Source organism: Diabrotica undecimpunctata, chromosome 2 (genome assembly GCF_040954645.1).
Source record: "Diabrotica undecimpunctata isolate CICGRU chromosome 2, icDiaUnde3, whole genome shotgun sequence".
In the NCBI taxonomy this organism is placed as follows: Eukaryota; Metazoa; Arthropoda; class Insecta; order Coleoptera; family Chrysomelidae; genus Diabrotica; species Diabrotica undecimpunctata.
In genome coordinates, this window is record NC_092804.1 from 143,820,570 (window position 1) to 143,847,814 (window position 27,245).

The 27,245-nt window shown below is 31.4% G+C and overlaps 1 protein-coding gene across 1 annotated transcript in view; it reads right to left on the reverse strand.

Moving 5' to 3' along the window:
• Positions 1–19,446: 19,446 nt before the first annotated feature.
• Positions 19,447–27,245, reverse strand: part of Rich (Guanine nucleotide exchange factor subunit Rich) — a 59,212-nt gene continuing 51,413 nt past the window's right edge. Inside the window, exon 18 of the mRNA XM_072523623.1 lies at positions 19,447–21,595. Within this exon, the coding sequence (XP_072379724.1) occupies positions 21,265–21,595 (331 nt within the window). The 3' untranslated portion in view covers positions 19,447–21,264. The remainder of the gene's footprint in view (positions 21,596–27,245) is intronic.

Sequence of the window (27,245 nt, forward strand, 5' to 3'; positions counted from 1 at the left end):
TAGTAAAAACGTCCCGCCATTATTTCTTGTTCAAAATAATCTATCTTATATGAAAGCTTATCAGCTTTCTACAGACTATTTATTTGTTTTGGCATAGCACAATCACAATATACAACAATAATTACTTTGAAAAATGGTATAGTATATCATATTCAATTTTAAAGAAGGTATAATAACTACGATCTGAAAATTCAATTTATTTTTCTACCACTGAAGTAAATTTATTACTATGTTATGCTCAGTTCTAGCAGTAGATTTCCCAACGAAATTTCGTGTGTACTATATCATTGTATCGAAGCAGACCAAATCCATCGTGTATCCATTTAGGTCGGGATGTATAATCTAGATGAAGGCTGACCATCTAGTTACAATATGTGGTTACAATCGAACAGATAATCAAGATAGAGTATATTCCGTCATTGTCAGTGTTTGCAAAACCATCCTTTAAAGTTATGTTGAGTGTATTTATAATTTACTAATAAAACTACGGAAATAATGATTGTAATTGTAAATAACATACAAAAGTTTCTTTTTTATTTTATATTACAATTATTATTATAGAACATATAAATAAATAAAATATATACAAAGATTGAAGAGTATTTGATAAAAATTAGTCAACAAACAGTATAAAAATGTTAACATTACCAATTATATATTATTACTTAGTCGATTCAGTAATTCTTCTAATAATAATATGATTTCTACTAAAGATAACAATTTACAAGAGCTCTTTAAAAATAATAAGATAGTTAAGTATTTTTTATCGAAAATGAACTATTCCACAATATTTTTTATACTTATGTAACATTGACGATGTGAGCACCTGCTACAGTAAATTATAATTTACCTACATCGAGGATGATAATGAAAAATAATTTAATATTACCATAAAATGTACTGAGATACACTCGAAAATGGAAGAAAATAAACCAAACTCAAAATAAGAAGAAAAAATATGAATACATAATTTGAGTTAAATAAAATATAACAGATCTAACGCCCACAAGCGATGAAAAAGAGAAAGTTAGATGATTATTGGACTAATAAACAGCAAAAGTAAAGTTACAAACAATCATAATATATCACAATATTACATTTCCAAAATAGCATTTAACCATTAAAAGCTATTAAAAACACTTTCATTATAGTTCATTTTTGGACAATAATACTTTAATTATCATTGTATGTTAAGAATATGTAAAAATAGTAACCTTTTGAATTCAGTTTTTAAACTATAACCAAAAAACAAGCGCATTCTTTTCCTGTTACATATATTTGTGAGAGTTATATAGGTTCTGTTTAAAAACTGAAAATCATAAAAATTTGTAAGGTGTGTAACATATAACTGTCTCCAATAAGGTAAAATATGCTCTATTGATAGTCCGCCAATCGATAGAAAAGAACACAGGTATCACTTAAAAATGTGTTAAATATACGTGGTTTTATTGTTACAATACGAATTTCATATTTTTAAAAATTATTTGTTACTCTGTCTGTGTGTGACTTTTATCGAAAAGGTTCCTATTGGTTCATTCAGGAGCAGCCTAAAATTTCTAATCTTCTGAATAATAATCAGTACGGTTTTGTACCAAGTCGCTCTGTGGAGTCAGCGCTACATCAATTAGTTTGGAGTCTAGTGAACAGGGTTCAGTTGCTTTAATAAAGTCCTCGTAGACATACCGTCTCAGGACTTGCAACTTAATGTAGAGTCATATGTCGCCATGTTACCAATCCAACGGTAAGTTTACCATCTTAATTTTAAACTAGACATAATGTAAACTAAATTTCATTTAGTAATTTTTAAAGGGTTTTTACCCCCATATTTAGTGGCTATTTCCATGTATTAACCTGACACTGATGATGGAATACTTATTCCGAAAACGTTTTGTCAATTTAACATAGCCCAAATGGGTTTTTTATAAAGGATTTTATTTTATTTTATTTTATATTTATATTATTTTTTTTATTTTGTTTTCCTGTTTTGCGAAACATGCCATTACATTTTACATATGTATGTATATATATATATATATATATATATATATATATATATATATATATATATATATATATATATATATATATATTTAAGGAACAGGTTTGTCTAAGCTGCTCTAATAACTAATAAACTATTAACGAGGGAGCACAATAGATCTTACAGGTGGTGTTCACTAAAAGCATGCAAGCTTTTAATTCACATGGCCAATAGATAATATTTAGTCAATGTAAAACCTGGACATTCGGAAAAGCTGAAATATCTGCAGGTAAGATGAAATTAAAAAATGTAAAGGTCACTTTACGGGACACAAAAGTCACGAAGAATAGGACGGTTAGAACATGCAGAAAGAGGAATTAAAAGAATGCTAAATGGCTTGAGAAAATCATTAAAAAAAAAATAAGAAATGGGAAACTATGACAGAGATGGATAAATAATATTGAATACGGCTTAAAAAGTAGAAAGGTATAAGATTTTAAGTATAAGTGTTAAAAAATGCCAGACAGAATTATGAATATAATAATATGTAAAAAAGGAATAGAATACTGTGTAGTTGTGTAATTTATAAGATACATTTTGTTGATAGATTTTTTGTTTAGTTTGTCTTGCATAAATGAGGACTGCAATGTTTGAATCCTGGCCCCTGTTGAACTAAATAAAAACAAAATACAATAAAATATAAAAAATAACCTGCCGAGCTGTTAGTCGACTTTGAGATTATAGCCAATCAGAGGTTTATACTACGTACTGATATAAGAATAACGTATAGTATTAGTGTTTTATTAACTTTTAACAAGGTGAAAAGCACCTGCAAAATCAGCGATGTATAACACATAATCACGTAAAATCATCCTTTTTTATAACGGACTATCAAAATGAGACATTTTCTATTATCAAAACTTTTGGACTTTCTTAGAATTGATTTGTTTGCATAAGATCACAGAAAGGTTTAATATCCATTGTTAAAATAACATATTGCTTAGGTAACTATAAAAGTAATAATATTTTTTACAACGTATTGCTTGCACTTGTACAAAAACTTGCATGATTGGTTTATTAGTATGTAGTACATAACATATTTTTTTACTAAGAAACTAATTAAAAATTTTCTGAAAATGTTTTCTTGTTGCATGTCTAAGTTAGTTTAACTTAAGAAACTGTTGTTGCATATTTACAATTTACATACGGTTAAGTTTTAGAAATACAACTAAATATACAGAATGTCCCAAAAGTAATGTGATATATTGTTGTGGATGATTAGTCAGTTAAATTTTAAGACTATAAACACGTTGATAAGTTTCGTCGTAATTGAGATACAAGATATTGGATATTTTTGTAATAAACAAGCCTAAAGGTATATGAACTTTATTGCTACCACCACTGGCATTCAAAATTAATAGAAAGAACTTCAAGTAGTGTACAGGATTTCGTTCTCGGTGTTTCAATATGGTATATTGTGTAACGTTATAAACGTCAAATCTTTGTAATTTTTCTTTAAATAATTATTTTATTTCAATTTCCTTTGATTTTATTCATCTATTAGCTTTATCTATCATTTTCCTATTTTTATTTTAAAAATAGTTGGCGTTCAACTTTTCATTCAGCTCTTCAATCAACTAAATATCCTATTTAATCTTTATTTTTTATTTTCAATGTTCATTTATGTCAATTCGTAATTTCTGTATTTGACTCAAGTCTGTTCTGTGTCAGAAATAGAACGTATAAATTATATGCCTAACTTCAATAGACAGTACCTAACTTCAATTGTCATTTGACAACTCTACTCTATCATGTCATTTCAACTGTAGAGGTGAATTATATTAGTTTTTATATTGTCTTTTGCATATTTATGCTGGCATTTTATATATTAAATCTTTTCCTGGGTGTGAGTACTTACATTTTTAGTTAATCAATTTTTTTTTATATCTGTCTTTAGATAATTTCATTTTTTATACAGATATAGCCTCCTCTGTATATGTTTCTTTTAAACTATAATTTGTCTCATATGCAGTTATTATCTTTAATATAATTTAAAATATTTATTTAATAACAATTATATTTATTTTATCCTTGCAATCTGCTATTTGCTATTGAATGTTTTAATTATTTCCAATCCTCATAATGGCAAGGAAATATTTTAAACATATGCAGGTGCTAACACAAGGTTAATTTTTCTAGCTTTTTGGGCCTTATTAATTTTTATTGTCCACCTTTTGGTGAGACATATCGTAATCACATGGGACCATGTGGGACCTTCCACAGCACGTGGTCGATCATGCAATAACAACTCAATGGCCACCTGAAGATACCAGCAACTAACCACTACATTCTGCAATCCTGTCTAAACTACTTGAAGACAACATCAGAAGCCATAAGTATAATTTAAAAATCTTTTTATGTAAAGCTATATACAAGATTTGTTTGGTTTGATTTTGATTTAATAAGAAAATTTTAATTTTATATTTATTGATGCATAATAAATATGATCAGTTAATCTCTTGGTTTATTTATCCCAGCCAAACCCATTGTTCAGATTTACTTCTAAGATAAGACGTTCACCTGAGAAACTGAAATAAACGAGTCCTAACAATTGGCTCCCAAAGAAAGTTTTGAGTTTTATTGTTCTACATTGGATCCCAACTTTCGGGGGTAGTTATATTGTTACCAATTGGCACCTATCGTTTCTAATGGGTCATCCAAAGGTTACACATTGGCCCCCAATGCCTAAAACCTAGACCTTAGAGGCTACGATTATTAGTGAAGTTTATGTGTCGAAGTCTGGAATTGTTTCTTTCTTGGTATTTTATATATGTAACTGAGGCATCAAGGGCAATCCGGAATCAGGACTTAACCTCCTCTCGGTTACTGGCTCATCAGTACCACAACAATAACAATGTAATTGGAATTCTAATAATTAGTTGTTTAATATCGTTGTTGTTTAAGTCGTTTTTCCATTTTCATTTTTGTTCAGTTTTATATTCGCCAATGGTAATAGCTCTTAGGCTAGATAGATGCGCAGCGTTATTCAAATAATCGTTCACCATATCTCAAAACACTACTAGATTGCATCTTTTGAACTTTTGCTAAATCAATTGAACGAATAGGAACGAAGATACGTAAGTAACAATCTTTTACAGCATGTTGCTGTATTTGATTTTTCTGTGCCATTGTATTCTATTCAATAAATCCTTCAAAAGACGAATTGAAAAAGAAGATAAGGTCATAACTAAAGATTCTGAAACATCCTAAGTTACATGTAAGACAAGTAAGCAATTTTAGTTTCGCGGATAAGTCAGATGAAGATAACAGGAATAAAGCGACTAACGCTAGCCTGAATTTTAATCGGATAGGGTACCATGTTGGAGTTCTATTATCCATAAGTCCCACATGAAGAGCATTTGGGTGATAGTTGTGCCATCTCACATCAGAGTGATTCCTGTTTTTAACTCGAGTCAATACACCTCGCTCCAATGAATTGTTACACCCGAACGTAATTCTTAGGAGTGAACATGTCTCATAGGCTGGGTTTAATTAAATTACTTGCTTGCTTCAGAAAGGGGAGTTCCGTCAGAGTATTGATCTGATAACAACTCCACTGGCCCTAGGGTATTGACTGAAGGCCAACCGCTTCTGCTAGAGTATTGATCTGAGACAGATCTATTCTTTCCTGTGACTGAGTACTGATCAGTCACCGTCCGTTCCTCGCAGGGCCGAGTTTTAATTGACCCGTTCCATCTCTATTCCATTGATCCGTCCCTTTCCGTCTGTATGTATTAACACACCGTAATTACCGTTTAGATTTTATGTCATTAATTGTATTTTATTTTTCGCAGATATAAAACAACGGGTCACATCGTCGTCGGTGCCAGAATTGACGTTTTAACTTTTTATTGTATATATGTATTACCTATGATCTAATTTTATTTTGTTATTTATTTATTTCGAATATATTTTTATTTAAATTAAACCTATGTTTCACTGAGTCTGTTGTCTAAAAGAGCTACTCGTCACAGAGTTATTCCAACACAACAAATAAACCGTCAAGTAACGGTCACGCTCCTGTTCTGTAAACAGAATACGTTCCAATAAAAAGATGATCGTTCATCGCATCGTCCTTCTGAGAGTACCAACAAAAACTGTAACAGTTTCGTGACGATTATTTCATTATTTGGGTAAATGAAAGTATTCGTTGGACTGGCTTGCGCACAACGGGATAAGGCACTTCGGAAGTGACCGAGGAGATGAAGCATAGCTTTCTTATCGTCTACGCACGAAGCGATTGTTTTTAATTTAATTCTAGTCTATTCATATTCTATTTATTTTAAATAAATTTAATTTATACTATTTTATTTTAATTTTATTGTATTAAGAAACGCATGGGACTGCGTTTACTACTCCATGTAGTGCATGGGCGAGCGATCGTTACATTTTATCGTTTCAGTCGCTTTTATTCTGTTCATACCTCCGCTCCATCCGTAGATCGCGATAAGACTGCTTTGCTTCAAAAACTGCAATTTTCTTCAAAAAAAAAAAGAAGTTAGGTTTACATTTATTACGTGCTTATATGACTGACGATGTTATTTTATAGTATCATACAACAAATGACTCCGTGAAACAATTCACCAAATGGTGTCAGTTGTTAGATAATCGTTTTAACATTGGTTTTTGAATTATCGTAATCGGACGATACAAATCATGAACATGCGCGCAAGAACCGGTACAAGCAGTTTCGTGAATCTTTAAATAGCGTTTTTACAGATCGGCGGATAGAACGATGATCTCTACACCCATGCTCAAGGTCACCTTGAACACAATCTTCTGTATTTTAGTATTTCAGGATATTTAAAATAGTTATTATTTACACTATCCTGATTGTCAACAGTGGTGGATACACGGGGTGAATGGGGACATCTCCCCACAACAAGGTCCAAAATTAAAGAACGGCTAGTTAGGAAAATTAAGTCAATTTAATGCATACAATATGTTATTTATGTCTTTTCTGTAGTTTGGGTTTATCTTTTTTATGTCTTTTGGTTCGTGTTTCATTGGAGTTGGTTGTCCCCCCTGGCAAATGTCTTGACCCACCACTGATTGTCAATTTCGAAAGTCGATCCCGAAAATTCTATAGTAAAAGGCTGGAATATAATTTGCAACTCTCCTGACTAATTCGAACGATTCGGCATTCCGTTAGACGTCGACTAGAAGGGAACATTTTTGACGTTTGATTTGAAATTTACTAGTTTTATGTCATAATTAATACATAAACATATTATTGTTTATTAATTTTGGAAGCCAGTGGCCTCACCAAAAATTTCACTTAAAGTTAGAACCCGTTTATCAAGAAACAAATCAGTATTTTTTTATTAATAACGACAAAACTTAGCACCTGATGTTTGTAGCTACTCTGAATGTCGTATCGCCATAACAATATTTTAGATTACTTTGGAAACATCCTATATAACAGCTTAATTCCAATCGCATTAATTTTAGACTTAGTCCATGAGTGTTTTAGTATTGATTGACATTCAACATTCTGTTATTTAAAGTACACCTTTATATTACTACGAACGTGTACGCAGAAACAACAGACTTTCTCATCCTACTGATTAAAAGATGAACAAATGAACAAAACCGAATTGTCGTTTAAATAAGTTTAAAATATTAGTCAATATACTAATAATCCATCCTGTACACATCTAAATAAATATGTAAATAACTTGTTAGGGTTAAGTAAGTAAGTAATTGATAGTTAATTGCACAATACACTTTCTGTTTGCAAAGTTAAAATTACCAATACACAATTATATTTGTATGCCAATATAAAATACGACTATTCAAATTATATGAGCGAATAAAAATGTATTCATAAATGCGTAAAATAACAAAAAAGAGCAATGTATTTTATCCATGAGTTTGGATATTGAACGAAGCAGTTATTTTCAATTCATTATGTCATTTATAAAGATAAGGAGATGGCATTTATAATTTGTGTAAAACCTTCTCGATGTTAACATTGCGTTGGTGTGTTGCCTGAATACTCGATATTGGTCTTTGATTCAATAATGGTGATCGTGTTCTACATATTTTTCATGCTAGATCTGCGATCAAAAATTCTAAACTCTCTATTCTTGTTATGTGCTTTTATTGAAACTTATGGTCAATGTTTCCATGATCTTAAGTGTGATTAGTTGATGAATTTGATAGTAGGTTGATCGTTGTCTCTTGTTGTTTGTTGTGGTGTAAACACATGAATAAAAATAATGCATTATTTACATTATTTATGTTGCCCTTAAAGGCCCTACTTTCATGACCAATATAATGTATAGTTGTCGAAACTGAAATGTGAAAGCCAAAATTGAATAGTGCAATTTAGATTTTGCACCATACTTGTTTATTTCATACAAATTTGACAGCTAATAACAATTATTGTCAAATGAACACTTATCAATGCGCAGAATTAAAGTTCGAAAGATTCGAAATTCGAAAATTGATAGCAAAATTCGAAGATTAGTTATACTTAAATGAACTTTATTCTTAGTAAAAGCCTACGTTAATCACTCCATTATTTTCCAAGCAAAAATTTATATTATAGAGATGTACCTGCAGGAACTAATAAAGAGGAACTGCATGGACAGATGTATAAAAATTATATCCGATAGCCGCCAGGCGGCATTAAAGACACCGAAATCGAATTGACTCAAGTTAGTTTGGAACTACCTTCAGAATCTGATTCGGATCGGAAAATGTAAGAAAACAAGTTTATTCTGGGCGTTTGGACATACTGGTATTGAAGGGAACCAAAATGAGATCAAAAAATCTACTAGATATGAATAGGAATGATCTGCGCATTGTCGTAGTTGTCCTAACAGGACACTGTCGCCTCAAGAGGACATGAATAAAATCGGACTGTGGAACACTTTCTGTGCAACTTTTCAGGATTGGATAGGAAGGCTCAATACAATACGACTAGAAGTGTCATCAAAGATCATAATAGAATAGAATTTCTTTAAAAGGCTGGGCTAAAAGGACAACTTTAACTAAGGAATGAACCACAATAGACCCCTTAGGCTGACTAGAAAGGTGGTTAAGCATCCACATATGGAACTTAACCTAACCCGCTGAATTAAATGTCAAAAAAGTTACATATTTTACGCTAATAAACGCTGTTAAAGTTTGCTACGATCTTTCCGACAAGGTTTACAAGGGCTGGTAATTAAACGACTTTGAAAATTTGCAGAGGGTTTACGCGGATGATTGGATGATTAGTAAAAACGTTTTAAAGAGGGGAGAGACGATTTAAGAGATGATGGGTGCTCCTTGTGGCTGTGACTTCAAAAAGTGACTTTTAATGAACGTTTTAAAAGTGAAGGAGATGGTTTGAAAAGACCGTCAATTAAGTATTAAGCCTATTTCTGTACATACGTACCTTAATAAACAAATTGTGAGACAAATTTTTCATAGGGAACTAAACGTGAGGAAAGTGTGTGGCAAGCCTAACGGCGCAGCAATATGGTAAAGACATTTGTTCTGACACCCTCTGCAATGCATCAAAAAGAAATGAGGCTCAGTCAAGGGTAATGACTTGCGAAGAAACACGGATCTTTCAATATGACCTTAAAAACAAGAAGTAGCAATTCATGCAGTGGAACACTCAAAACTTTTCGAGAGTAAAAAAAGGATATGAAGAATCCAAATTAAAGGCGATTTAGTTAATCAATATTATAATTCAGCGATTTTACAAGAGATGTTTTACACATATTATTTTTTTTTGGTTAGCGACTTAAGTGACTGTTTTCGATTTTCACATGAGCCGGACACTAGCAAAATTAGGAGCTTTCATTTGAAACAGATCTTGATCTTGAGTGAGGAGTATACTTATTATGTAGTAGTACTTGATTGTATAATATATTTTCCAACTGTTAATTATTTTACGCAGTTACAGTTCTTTGCCATTCTCATAACGACATATGCATTGTATTGTTTACGGATGTTTTAACTTTGCATAAAAAATTATATTTAACAAATATTTACACTTTGATAAAATAATTGAAATATCTATTAAACCAAGATGAATGAAACTAATAATAAAAACTATTTCACTTAAGATTTCTCTTACTCTCTTCACAAATGGTTCCAATAAATGCATAATAATATAAAAAATACTATGTGAATATATTTTGATAATAAATTATATATTACACATAAAGCGTTGCACTTTATTTCATATTTTATATGATTTCACAATTGATTTGTAAGTGCTAATATGTCTTTTGTGTAGGCCGTAATTTAACCTAACTGTTCCAAAGTTTCATAAAATATATTATACAAACCCACATCCAAATATTTCTAGCCTAAGCATGTGATCGATTTAGTGACTGGAAAGAATGTTATACCAGAATTGAAGAAAACATTGGCAAATCTCAGTTTGGCTTCAAGAGTGGTTTTGGGTACAAGAGGCGTTATTTGGCATCTAGATTCTCATAAAGATATGTTGTGTAAATGTTAATGTACATGCCTGAGTTGTCGAGTTGTCTATTACGAGAGGAGTTCGACAGGGATGAGTGCTCTCTCCGCTTTTGTTTAATTTATATACAGAAAAGATTTTCGGAGAAGTTGTTTCGGAGAAATAGTAAAGAGAGACAATCATTGAGGCTTTCGAGATGTGGGCGCACTGCCAAATGTTAAGGATATCGTGGATGGACAGAGTGAGGAATGAAGCAGGATGACAGCGTCTAAACAAAGAAACAGATGTTCTGAATTCCATAAAAAGGATATTATTGGAGCCAAGTGATGAGAAATCCTAAATATGAAATACTATATGTAATAATTCAAGGAAAATAGGAGGAAAACGTGGTTTTGGACGATAAAGAACATCCTGGTCCAATAACCTCCACCAGTGGTATGAAGTCAGCACCACGACACTAATTAGATCCGCTGAGGACAAAGAAAAGATCATGCGACTGGTCGTCAATATTCTTGGAGGACAAGGCACTTAAATAAATAGAAAGAATGTTAAATATGTGGAAGGACTAGGAGCGGTATAGATCATGTTGGATTTTTCAACGAATTGTCCATTATGATAGTCTTACTAAATGAATTTTGAACGAAAGCAGGCAGATATTATACTTTTTTAAATACTTGGACTGCGCACAGTAGATAGTTCATACAAAGAAATGGTTTTCTGTCGAAACAAATACAGATACTAGTTTTTATCATGCATTTTAAAAGAAAACAGATAAAAAAGGTTTGGTGGAACAAAATAACACATCAAAAAACAATAATCGAGTTGCAAAGGAATCGCGTGATCTTTTCGCGTGAACCTTTCTACATATACATAAGACCCAGCGATCTAACTGAACATCTAGAGATTTTAAGGGTCAGAACAATGCAATTCATATACATGCTTGCTGTAAAACAAGATTTCGCACTCTTTTTTCGAATTAAATGGCATCATATACAAGAGTTACACATAACACAAAACGAAATTGCTCAATTATCCGGATGAGACAAAACCACATGAATGAGTATTAATACTGTTTTATGCAGAATTATTGGCAATAAATTTTTGTGCCCGAGAGTGCATAAAACAACAAAATAATGATTGTCTATGAAAACTATACTACACTAAAGAATTTGTCGTTCATACCTGATGGTCCATAATAGCTTAGATCTGCAAATATTTTTTTAACAACTGACAAAGTACAATAAAGTATATTTGTTATGGGTGATAGAACAAAAATGAGTTGCTGTTGTACTTGGTCCTGCGACTTTTTGCAAAGATCCATTATTACACTTATATCAATTATAGTCATGATATGAGAATTATGCTAGAATATTAATTAGGGCTTAAGATATTTTCTCGTAATTAGCTTATAAATATCCACTTATCGCACGAAATAAAATTAAAATAATACAACCAGTTATAAATAAGAAAGCTATCATTGCGGGAGAATTTGAAATTAGTCGAAGAAATGAGTGAATTTCTCGAATATATGGAAATTAATAAATACAGATATAACTCTGAATGACCAACTGGAGATAAACAGCTCTTAACTCCTTAAATCATTCAGTTAAAGACTATAAAGTTTAGATGCATACTAAAAATACATCACTTGAAAATGGCACTCTGCCGAAATAGCTGTAGTGATAATAAATTATAATAAATATTGTGGAAGTGTTGAAAACAAAAGTTTTCTGTGTTTTATTGTTAAATAAAATGAACTTCCATCAAGTAACGGTTGAATCCATCACTTATCAAGAGGAATAATTAAAAGGTATAAAGCGCACTTTTAAATCAAAAGGGATATAATCAACAAATCAGCAGGAAATCCAGTCATTATACGACTCCGATAGACAAATCACCACAACAGATAAATCAAAAGCAGTTCCCCCTACATCAAATGAACCACAGACATAATTGGACGGCTACTACGTAAACATGACTCCACTGCATACAACCCCTAAGAACAATCATATCTAAAAGACAAAATAGCTCTAGAAAATCAACGAGTTTATAGCATATCCTGTGGCACTTGTCATTAAAAATACGTGGGACGGACCAACCGAAGAATATCCGGTCGACTACAAGAACACAGACTCAGTATAAGAAATCACATCGCTTATCAATTATAAATTCCACGCCCAAAATATACTTTCAAGAATTTCCAACATTACATTATCGTATTACTAAAAGTGGATATAATTTAATGTTGATTTAAAACATTCATAGGTTCAAAAATTTCAAGAGTCTATCACAGTGATAATAAATATGTAACAGATAACTTCAATTGCCAATTTTTCATAATCAATCTGATACACAAATCCAAACAGTACGTAGACCCAATCCAAATTGGGGTTCATAATTCGGATTGGGAAACAAAAAAAGTTTTTGCATAATTCCAAATAAATTATTTTGTCGTGTGGAGAACATAATATGTGGATGTGATTTGTATTCCAATATATTTAAACTAAACGTATAAACTTACAAACTAATCTTTTTGTACCAACAAATGAAGTTTTATTATAAATATGCTTTAAGTTAAATTAAAAAAAATATATAAATGTCTAGAAAGTAATTGACGAAATAAATATTTGACTATAATTTACTTTTTTCTACCCGACAGTTTTACTTTATTTCAGAAATTCTATGATTACTTTAACTTCACTTAGTATGTGGTAAGTTTAGATAACTGGAACTATTTGATATTTTATGTTCTCTATTTTAAAGTACTCCTTACATTTATCCGATTAATAAATATTTTGATACAAAACTTTAACCTTTCACTTAGATAATCCTCTAAGCAAGAGCATTCAATTTTAATTCAGGGTTGAAAGAAGTTTACTTTCTAAATGAAAATTATTCTTCAATATTGGGTTTGGTGGAAAAATACGGATAATTCAGTTGGATAAAAGTTACTGTTACAATTTAGTCGAAAGTTCTTATTGCTTCAACTCTGTCTCACATCTGCAAATCAGTTATTACCGGATCTATATCAATTTTAAAAAAATCCCACCCCTCTCCATCGCAGGATATAACGAATGAGGAGGCTTTTGTACTGAGCGTTACTTTGGATGTCCTGGGTAATAGGACATCCTCTGTTTTACTTTGTGTGGTTCGGCCACCTAATTTTAGGGGTAGCTAGACGAGTTTTTCTTCCTATGACTAATTGAATTTATTATTTGACTTGACTTTGGACTTGTGTTCCAAAAGTGTGTTCCGGACAGATGTCCAGATTTTTGTGTGCTCGGTCACTCAGCCGCCGAAACGGCAAAATAAATTTTGTTCCTCTCCGGGTGAGTGCCGGAAAGGTCTGGCCACCGAGCTCACGCTTGTCGCACGTGATTTCGATGCTCAGGTTTCGCGACTGTAGGTCCTTTGACCTGCCTGAGGGGCGTCTTTATGTTTGTGCCTCAGAATTCACTTTATGTGGTTGCATCTTTGGCATAACTGCTGTAACAGAGGGTTGTTAGTAAAGATTAAGATAAAATAATAATAGAAAGAAAGTAGCAAGACAATGGAGCATTTTTTCTTCGCAACTTATCTCAATAGAAATCATAAGTCTACTAAGTTAGCACACATAACCTGTGATATTCTTCAAATATCCTTTAAAGAAAATAGTTCCATCATTGAACGAAACAAATTTGGAAGAATTCCTTCATTATGATTCATTGTGTAAATCAAATGTGGTAGAAAAACCAATACAGACTTGTAGATTTAATACTTTTTAATAGAATAAATTTTTTTTTAATAAATAATTCAGAAATATTCAAGAATTAGAACTTACTTTTACTCACAATCGGATGTTGAACCTTAAAACATAATTCTCCGAGGTATACATACCTCAATTCGTCCCCGAGCAGGTACTAGAAGTTAATCTTACCCTAAATTTCTACCGATGCTACCACTAAACTGGTCACCGAGCAGGGGATTATAATTTCTGGAAAAACCAACTTGAGTTTATGGAAGTTTTAATTTATTTTCACTTTCATTTTGTAATAACCAGCTGCAAGCAAAACATTATGGAATGCTCTAAAAGTTTTAGTGAACGTGGAAAACCTGTATTAATAGTAGAATCTTAAAAATTTACACGACATAAAGAGTTAAAAAGTGGAGATGTGCGATTCGCTCCTGTAAAGTTAAAATTTATACTGTGGGTGCAGAAAACTTGATTATGGGCAGTGAACTAGAACATACCCATGAAAAAAAAATTTTTAAATTAAGTAGGCAGATAGTGAGTGTTGGTGTTAAACGTAAAGCAACCGATGACATTTGTGAGAAGCCTTGCAAAGTAATACATTCTTAAGAAAAAATCCTGCCCAATTAAGTACTTTAACAGTCAAAGACATTTACTATATTCGTAAGACTATTTATAGGAACAGAAGAAAAACTCATAACGGTTTTACCAAAAAGTAGAACAGATGCTATTGCGTTTATAAAAACAATGACTATTAAGACAATAATAGATGAAAACTTTGTTCATTACCGACGATATTGAAGAAATTATCGTGTTTTCGTGTCTAACAAATGTTACCATTTCTTGCAGTTGTTCACACATATATTGGAAAATGGTTGTTTATATTCCACTTGCTTTTTGTTTACTACCAAATAAGAAGGAATGTTCTTTTTAAACTTTTGCAAATTAAATGCTTAAGTTTGGGATTAAATCTGAACTCAGAAATTATTCTGGCAGACTTTGACATAGCCCTTCACGATGCAATAAGAACAGTGTTCCCAAATTCCAAGATAGTAGGCTGCAGGTTTCATTTGCATGGTTCCGCAAAATTCAAAATCTGGGTCTCGTTCCTAAATTCAGAAACGAAAAAAGTAAAATTGGAAAATGACTACGATATATTATATTTGGTTTACCATTCTTGAATCCATCGAAAGTAGGAGACTGTTTTGCTTGTGATTTTTCGGAAATACAACCCGAAAATAAACGTCTACAATTGTTTACTGACTATTTGGTGGACAATTATATTTCCGAAGAAGCCGTATTTCAGACTTGTTTATGGGCTGAACTCACCAATAGTATAAATGCATGTGAATCTTTCCTTGCCAAATTTAATGCCAGTTTCTATTCGGCACATCCGTCAATTTTTCACTTTATTGAAGTTTTAAAACGATTTCAGACACTTATATAAAAATGCAAAGTTATTTGTATGAAAATTCAAGAATACGTGACCCAACTGTGCGAATACGTAAGGAGTGTATATTTAAAAAAATAGACGAATATAAAAATGGATCTATTTCAAGATTTGATTTTGTAAAATGTATAACATATTTTTATAAACGTTAAAATACTCGTTGTATGTACATTATTAGTAATACAGTTAATATTTTTTGTATACTGTTGAGTATTTCTATTTTCTATATACTTTTCAACATAGAATTTATGAGTGTACTTGGTTTTGTAAAATATTAATGAATTAAAAGGTACCTATACAAAATATACACATATACACATTTTAATTGTTATAACCAGAAGAACTCGTAGCAATACCACATAAGAGAAAAAATATTTTATTTCTGTACTAAAAAAATCCCAACGCTGACATGATATGATACTTTCATACTGATTCATAATTTTACGGGGACGAGTTCATGAATCTATTTTTATTTACCTGCTATTCTCGGGAATACGAGTTGATTATGTTTCTTCAGGTAGGAGATTAACCAAATTGGTAATTTTAATACCGGAGACGAGATAATGCAGCTCCCATACCTCCAGGTAACTGATTCCAGCTTAGTAGCGTCTGTAAACTTACAACTAACTTTACGATCGGCTGTAATAGGGTACTTCCCCGCTAGATATGTAATATACTATTAATTAAATAACAACTCCAGCACACTTGGTGTTCAATTATAAACATTTAGATATGCGATAGAAAAGGAAAGACTAAGATCAGTGGAGTTTTTATTTTGATGTGTGTGACTTGTGTCCGCTTGTGGACCTTATTTATATTTTGACAGTTAAAAGAGTACCAGTTGTGTTATGGCTTTATAGAAATAAACGTTAATTTGTATTTTTGTAAAAAGATTTCAGGATTAGAATTGTTAGACAAATTCGTTGTTACTCGTTTTAAAGTTTTGTATCATAATAAATCGGAAAAATATAAAGGTAACATATAGATGCAACTATCGATGAATTTATATCTGCAAGATGATCTTATTTTAAATTCGAGTTAGTACTGTAGTTTACCATTTAAAATAAATTTGGCACAATTAAAAATGTCGTGGAATGTGACTAATGCTACAAAAACGTGAATGGTTCTAAATAACAAAGTATAATTTAACTGTGTTACCATGCAAATTCAGACTAGGATCGATATTTGGCAAGATTGAAAAGACAAACGTCCAAAAATAATGTTAATTGTTCATGAAAGTTGATATAATTACTAAATTTATATAAAAAGTTTTTCGTTAAAGAGGAGAGCATTTTACGATTTCAAATTAATTTTTGGTTGCTTTAAAGTTAACTTTATAAAATAAAACATATATGTAGATATCTACTAGTTTTAAATTTACTTTAGTTGGCGTTACTTGTTTTTAAGTACTGTAAAAAAAACATAAAATATCTTTTATTATCTGCCTGTCCGTTTCGGTTCTTTGTATGTATTATGTACACTTTTTGTTATATTACATGTAGATTAGATTGATTCTGTTATCTATGCCTTTCTCAAGTTCAATATGGGGAGATCCCTTATGCTTGCCTATACCTGTTTACGTAAAGAACGAATATGAAAACGTAAAAACCTCTAAAATACCGACAATAACATTTTAAACTCCTCTGCTTTAAAATGTAAAATATGTGTATGAAGTGTAATTAATTATCTTAGAAACAGAAGATTTTTTTTTATTTCCAAGTAACAGAATAATTTATTTAATTTTGAGAACGATTTTTGGTGGAAATAAAAAAATCAAACATAAAGTATTTTTAACAAAAATTGTGCAAAATTCTCATTAAATAGTTAAATAATTAATATACAAATGCAACAAGAAACTAATATAGTAGTAGAAAAAAATTCCAAACAATGTGCAATTACAAATAACAGCGGTGAAAACCCACACTCGCTGATCTTTGAGCTCAATCTTATTTGCACTGTAGCAAATACTCAAAAAAGTTTATTTGGACACTGCATCTAAGGAATCAATTAGGAAAAATAAGAGACTTGTTTAAAACAAATGTCTTAATCCATGTAAAAAGAAAAGCTTTCAACCAGTGTGTTCTACCAGTCCTGACATACGTAGCAGAAACCTTATTGAAAAGGACACAACATCAAATAGTGAGACCAATGCTTGGAATAAGCTTAAGAAATACACTAAGAAGCGAGGAAGTTCGTACACGAATATAAGTGGAAGACATTATTAAACGTATTACCAGGCAAAAATGGAGATGTGTGGGACATACTGCAAGAATGAAAGACGGCAGGTGGACAAAAAATTTGAGTGGAGACCATGAGCAGACAAGCGAAACCGGGGAAGACTCCCAACGCGATGGACCAACGATTTCAAAAGAATTGCGACCAATTGGATAGCAGAGATACAGAACAGAAATAGATGGAATTATTGACAAATCACGGCTGATTGATGACGACGATGATGGTATTGTCGTACCCTGATCATTGGTGAGTTCAATGCTAAGATTGGTAAACGTTTAAACCATGAAGAAATACAAACAGACCCTTTCGGAAATGGCGAATGACACAATAGAGGAGGAGAGAAAAGGAGAGGAAAGGAGGACTGTTTGCAATTGATTTCTACAAGAAATTACAAGGAAAGTGGATATGGTAAGTCCCAATACAAACACGAAAAACGAGATAGACTTCCTTCTTTCGTCTCACAAATATATCGTAAAATATGTAACAGTTCTTAACAAATTCACAACTGATAGTGACCACCGACTAGTTAGAGCTAAAATATATATCAATACAAGTTTGACTACACAGAAGAAACTACAAGGTAACAAATTACATATGTTCGACACAGCGAAATTATGAGGAGGTTAAAAGAAGTACAAGGAAACCATTCAGAAAGAACTGAGCGCAATAGATACAGCACAAACATATATCAAAGAATTAATACCGTCTTAACAAATATTCTATTGCTCAAGAAAACTATATTTCTAATACAACAAAAATGTTAATGAAAAAATGAAGAAAACTTATGGTGATAAGCAAAATAGGAAGTGCAGGCATTACAAAACTGAATAAAAAGGTGACAAAATATCACTAAAGCTCTTTAAATACGCCCTAGAGGATGTGTGTAAGACTCTAAATTGGCAAAAGAAAGGAATAAGAATAAATGAGGAATATATTAGCCATCTACGATACGTCGATGATGTCTTCTTGGTAGGAAGTGAAGAAGAGGAGTTAAAGAATATGCTTTTGACACTAATAGACAAGCACGAAAAATCAGTCTTAGAATGAACTATGGAAAAAAATGAGTTTCAGAGAATATCACAATAGAAATACAACATAATAAGATAGAACAGGTGTCAAACTATATATTTAGGACAAATCATACAATTTATCACATCAGACTGAAGATAAAAGTCGAATAAGATAAGCATAGAAACAAAAAAAGTCGAACAGCATTTGGAAAGCTAGCATTCAAATTAATAAATCATAAATATCCGCAACAACTAATCGTGGGAACCGTAATTTTCAATAGAACATAACCCTAAGATAGTAAGTATATAATTTGATCATAAAGATGTACATAAATATCCTGAATCTCTCCTGACGAGAAAAGGAGAAACCAAATAGACTATGTCCTTATTGAAAGAAACACAATAGACCAGTGACGGATTGTAGAAGCTACAGGAGAGCAGATGCGGACAGTTACCATATACTGTCAATAGTCACGCTTAAGCAAGAAAACCAAGAAAATGAAAAAAAAACGGAAAAAATACCAGGTATAGCAGCTCCAAGACAAAAAGGTAGCAAAGTAGACCAAGGGAAGTAGATTAGGAATGGAAATAAATACAAACAGCAATGATACAAGCGGCAGACCTTAGCATTGAGAAAGCAGAAAAAGAAAAGAGAGAACACTGGTTTGATGAGTACTGCAAAAAAAACCTAACGCAAAGGAATTACGCAAAAATGGAAAATATTAGAATTAATACAGAAAAAGGTAAAGAGTATTATACAACAAAAACGAGAGAAGCTAAACGATTATGCAGACAAAAGAAAAGAAAATAGGAGAATACCAGGGAACAACAACAATCGATCAAATTGTTATGCTTGTTATTACAAAACAACAGTTATGAACAAATCGTAGTTTTGCATAATATATGCTCTTTATTGATTTTAAACAGGCGTACGACTCCATCTGAAGAAACGGACTATTTATTGTCACTCACGGAACCTTTTTTGATTGAGCTACCAAGCTACAAGTTAAAAGTTATTTAAAAATTTAGGAAAATCATACCCATATACATTGCAATTTTCAATGTGTCTTTAAGGGTTTAAGAAACGATTTAAATAGTGTCGGCTCAAACCATACGGTTTGTGAACAGATTAAGCACCTGAGCTTAATGAGTCTCTTAGCATATATCTAATAGAATCACTTACAGTTAGTTTCAATTTAGTAATTCAAATTACATCTTCTTCTTCTTAACATGCCATACACCAAAGTGCGTAGGCGACTATCTCATTACTAGAATTCTGTTCTTGGCGGCGTGACACAGCTCGCCTGTATTGTGTATTCCTGTCCATTCTTTAATATTCCTTAACCAGGATAATTGTTTGCGGCCGGCTCCTCTCCTACCTTCGATCTTCCCTTGTAGGATTAACTGTGGTATTTCATATTACATATTGTTTTGGTTATTATTTAGTAATATACTAGTAACAAGATTCAATATTGTGATACCATTTCAGACTGATAAAACATATGAATGATAAAATATGAAATGTTCATAATTAATTGTAGAACAGGATTCTTTCTTCTTGATGTGCCTATCCGTTATGAATGTTGGCGATCATCATGGCAATCTTGATTGAACCAGATTCTGAGGTTCTTTAACCAAGATGTTCTTCTTCTTCCTGGACCTCGTTTTCCAAATATTTTTCCTTGCAGGATGGCTTGAAGGAGAGCATATCTGGATTCATTTCGTATAATATGTCCGAAGAACTGTAACTTTCGGGATTTGATGGTGGTCAGTACCTCTCGGTTGTTTAATCATTCTTCTGAGTACCTCCTCATTTGTGACTCGGTGCAAATTATGCAGAACAGGATGCATAAGACATATTTAAGAAAAGTGAACAGGTAAGTTAAAAACAAATCGCGGATGGCGGATAACATAACATGATAATTAACAGATGACGATAGAGTATATATTTTCAAAGGATGCGTGGTTAACAGTACTATGAAGATTTGAATTGAATTGAAATTTTCTCATACTAAAACAACGTAAATTCAAATTAATTAATTATTTTTCTTTGAGAGTTGTTAGCGACACCGTTTTAGCTATTCAATTAGTGATTAGTATTGCGGTAGAAAATTCTAAACTTTTATTATAGAACAGTTAATACCTATACAAGTACACTTTTATTTATTTAGTTTCAAGGTGAACTCTCATCGATCAAACAAACAGAAATCAAGTTAAAAAATCGTAAAATACTTCCCCTCATTCAAATATTATCCACAAACGGTCATATTGTTTCTATTAAAATATTTAAATAATATCTAAGACCATATTACCTCTCCTAAAATTTCTGAATTCCAGTGATGAAATTTTATAACACTTTGAAAATTGTTTAAAACATTAGGAAATGACACACCCTGTGCTCTTAGGTGCAGAATTAATATCTATCATTTCTTTATTTTCTATCTTATCTACATTTCCTGAGCTGCTGTCATCTAAAACGTCATTCTGAAGATGATTGCCAGTAGGGATCACCTTTTCTTTTATCGTTGTTTGTAAATTACCCCCATCTTGATTCGAACTGGATTTGCGGGAACGCACCGGTTTTGGCGTTGTTACATTATTAGAAGCTACACCCTGTTGTTGAACTTGTTGGACTTTTACTTCCAAAATTCTTGTAAGGACGGAAATTTGATTATGTATTGCCAACATGAATGTAGAATATCCCAAGCTAAAAAAACAGTTTTAGTGAATACTGAACTAAAAATTAAATGTTCATATCGATGGTATAGTGCACAAATGTGGTAAGTACAAATTTTTAAGAAAATGATTTAAGTACACATAGTACATTATTTTGAACCAAAGTTTATTGTGCACAAAAGTGGTAAGTAAATAATGAACCGTGTAAGAAATACAAGTTGACATAATGTGTTAACTGCTAAATATAAGAAAAATTAAATGAACCAAATGTTGTATGTGCCCTTACCACAAATGGTTTCTCTTCACTGTTCTAACATGAATGCTCCAATGTGGTAAGTATGGACATACCACATTTTGAAACACAAATTGGGAACGCGGCCTTACAGAGTGAACTTGCCACTAGTGTAAGTAACAACGTATTTGCTCCGTTCCATTTTAATAAAGTTTAATATTATTTGAAGTCTAAAATAAGTGAAATATGAATAGTAGAGCACATCGTCTAGTACAACTTGCGTGTGAACAACAAAAAACAGGTAAGTGAAACTTAAAAACTAAGACATGGATCTTCATAACCTCTAAATTCGAAATTATATTATTTTAGAATTAAAAATATATTTATAAATACTAACATTTTTATTTATCTAAACATTGCAAAACAGATTGTATTGTGTTTTTTTTTTTGTTTCTAGCAGAATTATTAGATTTGAAGCCAACTACTGAACCATCTAGTCATATGGAGATACAGATAGTGGTAGTGAAGTAATTGCAACGAATGATCAATATTGGACATTTCAGATGATAGTTCCTTAAGTTATCATCCTGAAACTAGTGAAGAGGACTCCGAGGAGTCTGATCATAAAGAAGGGCTTCAAAATATTTTTGGTAAAATATGAAATTATTCTATTGTTTATTTTACTTTACTGTTCACTGTTTACTTTATTTTTGCCCATATTTTAATGTTACAATTTATTTATTTATTTTAATTAGATAATAATAAAAATAATGAGAACAATGATGCACCTTCAGTACCTAGAATGAAAAGGCAAAGAAAAGCTCAGCCAGAAAACTGGAAACGTAACAAAGCCAAACAGAATCGTATAAGTGGCCAGGAATATGTAAATAGGTCAGGAAAAATTGTTCCTATGAAAGGTGTTAAGAACACCAATTGTAGTAAATGCCGGTAAGTTTTGACTTTCTATTTATTTCTTTTGGGTACTGATGGGTACTTTCTTTTGGGGAATGAACCAGAAAAACATTAAGTAGTGTCCAATCATTACATAATTGTTATTATTATTTTAGATATAAATGCAATGCTAATTTTAATGAAGATCAGAGAAAAGTGTTATGTCAAGAATATTGGGGTTTGAGTGACAGTTGTAAGCAAAAACAGTATCTAGCATCTTTATTATAGTACATCCACTAATAATTTTCCAACATAAACATGTCACATTCTGGTATTAAAGAGACCGCCTTTCAAATCAAGGTTGTCAGACATATTTCCTAAAATTCCTAAGGTTATATTTAAAAAATATTCTCTATTCTCTATTCGTTATTATTTAATTGCTAGTCAACGAACGACACTCTTAAAAAATGATATGAACATATTCCCAAAAAATATATCTATAAATTAATTAACTAGGTACTAATATTTCCATGGACTCTTCACTAATGAATTAAAGCAACCGTGAACGTTTATATATTACTTATGCTCTAAGTAATTTTCGAATATCGGCAACATTGTAGTCTGGAGAGAATTTGGACCTTCGATATATCTTGACGTTGCCATGTTGGTGAATTTAGCGGTAATACTCTTATAGACATAATGATCGACTTTTAAGAAATCAGACATCTTTTAAGAATCCAAGTTCTCAAAAACGGTTACAAGAATTGTATTATTTTTTTCCAAATTTCATTGATTTTATACCTTACCTGGAAACATGAAAAATTGCAGATATATTAATATGTTATATTAAAGTTACATTCAGTAATTTTAAACTCATGCATTATGACAACAGCGCAGCGCAAAGCGATAAATCGTAATCAACACCTGTGTGTCTGGATATGTGACACTCTAAAATATTCCTTTTTGCAACCAGATAACACAGGCGGAGGTTTATAAGGTATAAGATATAATTATAAGTAATATTATATTTTTCTAGAATGGCATTTTGGAGACCGTTTGAAACGAATGATCAAGATGCATCAACTTCTGTGTTATCAATAAATAATGACAATTATTTTAATGACAGCCCGGAATTAAAAAATAAAGATTTGCACGTACAATCCCAAAGAATAATTTTAAATATGTATGAGTGTTTGAAAAAAGAAAATATTGGGATGGCTGATAATGCAATTGTTTCGAGAATTCATATATTAACAAAAATCGGGTATAAGACGATATATACAATTATTAAATTAGGCACTGTTACAGATCATTCCTTAAAACGAATGCGACCAAATAAAAAATTGGGTAGGATTGACACTGCTGCAAAAGACGTTATTCAACGAACAGTTTACAATTTTTACAAAGAAAATAGAGTGCCTACTTTAGAACTGATTCGTGAAAAATTGAGAGATTTCCCTGAATATAATTATACATCTTTGGAAACACTGCGCGAGATTTTGATAAGTTGTGGATTTAAATATAAGAAATTAGATAATCGAATGGTAATAATGGAATCTCGGCGTATTGTTGAACTTCGACGAGAATATTTGAGTAAAATAAAACAGTATCGTAATTCAAACAGAAACATAATCTATTTAGACGAAACCTGGTTCGATACGCATGATGTTGTCAAGTACGGCTGGGTTGACAACACAAACAAGTGTGCGTTAAATACACCGTGTTCACGAGGAAAACGTGTTATTATTCTTCATGCCGGAAGCAAAGATGGTTTTGTATTTAATGCATTGCTATTGTCGGCCAAAAATATAACAAAGTCTTTTGCCGATTATCACGAAGATATGACAGCCGATTTATTTGAAAAGTGGTTTGTTGAACAACTCTTGCCCAATATTCCGCCGAATTCAGTGATTGTTATGGATAATGCGTCGTATCATTCCCGCATATTAAATAAAATACCTAATAATAACACGAAAAAGGACGAAATTTTAAAATTTATGCAACTTAAAAACATCACTGTTCCTAAAAAGATTCCAGTAAAGAAAGAATTAATTAGAATGATCAAAAGTCGGAATTTTAAAAACGAATACGTTATTGACACCATTTGCAGCAGGCACGGCCATACTCTTTTGCGATTACCCCCATACTATTGCATTTTTAATCCAATTGGAATGGTTTGGGGTACCGTAAAAAAACGATTGCGAACATATAATCAGTCACTAACATTAAGCGCAGTGGCCATTGAGAATATTCGAGAAGTAATTAGTGGCATTAATAGCGATGTGTGGAAAAATTGCGAAGCTCATGTTTTAAAAATAGAAAACGAATATCCTGTTTTACCGGCAATAGCACCAATAGTTATCCAACCTGGGAACGATTCGACTTCAGAAGACTCTGACGATCCTTTTTAGTCCTTCTAATTAATTTCTTTACAGCTATCGCGATGCATCTTGAACACTAGTATTCATTATTATACAGTGTGTCACATTTAAGATGAAAACACCTCTATATATCAGCTATCAAAATACATACAGATTTAAAATTTTGCACAGTCATACATGTTGATAGTGCACATTTTTTTAAGATAGTGATCTGAAATTTTAATTTTAAACGCGGCTTACTGCGAATCCACAAACAGGGTAAATTTTCGATATTTTGCTTCGCGTTAGAGAAATCGGAAAAACTTATTTGGAAAAGTTGTTCCACTTATTGTAACCGCACATACCAAATTTCATGACAAAATTCGCAATTTTAGTTTTTCAGTATTATTTGTAATCTCGATCATAAATCTACAATTGATGCATCTCGGGACAGCCAACTGTCCGTTTTAGAATCCTGACTACAATTGAAGATCTTATTTCCAAAGTGTCTTAAATCCATATAATGAAATCCATGAAATTACAGATTTTCATACAAATTTAACATACAAATTATACAATTTTCATATGCACTTTTAAATAAATAAGAAGTTGTTTTGGTACATATAACTTTATTCTAGACTTTAGACTCTAAGAAGAAATCTATAAAGTTTAAAAAAAGAAAATTAAATCTTATCTAAATATATATATATATATATATATATATATATATATATATATATATATATATATATATATATATATATATATAAAAGGGGTTGAGGTTAATTGGGTATACAGCTGATTAAAAGCCAAGTGTACTCTGTTTAACAATTCATTATATTTCGCCAATTTTCATTGGCATCATCAGATGAGAGCTACAATTATTTAAAACATGGTAAAATATAATTTAATAATAGTTTGTTGTTTATATACTTACTTAATTGAGGTTAATGGCAGTGCGATTTATTTTAATACCATCAAGTAAAAATTTTTTTGTTGGAATAATGTTGAATGTAGTTGATGTTGATTACAAATTAAAATATAGGAAACAAATACAATTCAAATTAAAAATAAAACAGACACAACGTTTAGTTCGGTAAATGTCATTAAGGTTAAGTACTAGAACTATCAAATATCGAATGTTATTAATTGACTTTTGTGAAGATGATTAGTTCCATGGTGTTGACGTAGTAGTTGTTTATTTGATTAATATTTACTGTAAGGTGTGTTATAGTTGAAAAAATTTTTGAAATTACATTATGTGTTGTATTAATTATTTGATAGTTATATGTGTCTATTTATAACATTATAAATAGACCTTTGAAGAGTCCTATTCAAAAATGCCCCGTTTAAACAAATCGAAGGTTGAAGGGTGCCGGACATTTATGCCGGAAACAATTCAAATTCAAAAGATCACCTTTTTCTGCTACGGAAAATATTGCCCCGATTTCTCACCAAAATCAATGTTGAGACTTTAGTTTAGATACTCTTGAATCTCAAAAATACTCATTTACATATTTTTCAAGCCTCGAAAATGCATATTAGGTATCGTATTTTTCGGATTTTAAATCGCCTATATCTCCAAAACTATTAACTTTTGAGAAAAATGACATAGATCTTATTTAGAGTCACCCAAAAACCTAAAAAATATTTCTTGGAGCACAAAAGGTGATATTTTGAATTTGTTTAAAAAATTGTTTAAACAATTTCTGCCCAAAAATTGAGAAATTTTCCTGAATATAATTATGTAAAAATTAATAAAAATTATATAATTTTTCTTGAAATATGCGTTTGATGAACTGATCCCTTTTCTTAATTTCCACGCCAATGGTCGGCATTGACATCAAAGAATCTTAAAAGCCGACGCTTGGCAAATTGACATTGGAAAAAGTATAACATTTAGTGACGTTGTTCGCCGTAGATTAAATGTTAAAAACCCAAAACATATGTCCAAACAATATCATTTAAGGTCGCGTGGAGGAAAATTAATTAGAGTATGCATGAAGTTTCTTTGTAACACATTATCAATAAGTCACGGCATGTTAGATACTAGACTTTGTCAAATATGGGCAATTATTCTGGCACTGATAAAAAAATTGGTAACAGACCAGTGAATAATGCTACATCAGAGAAAAATAATGCACTTGTAAAATCTCACATAGACTCTTTTCCTAGGATGGAGTCTCATTACTACAGGC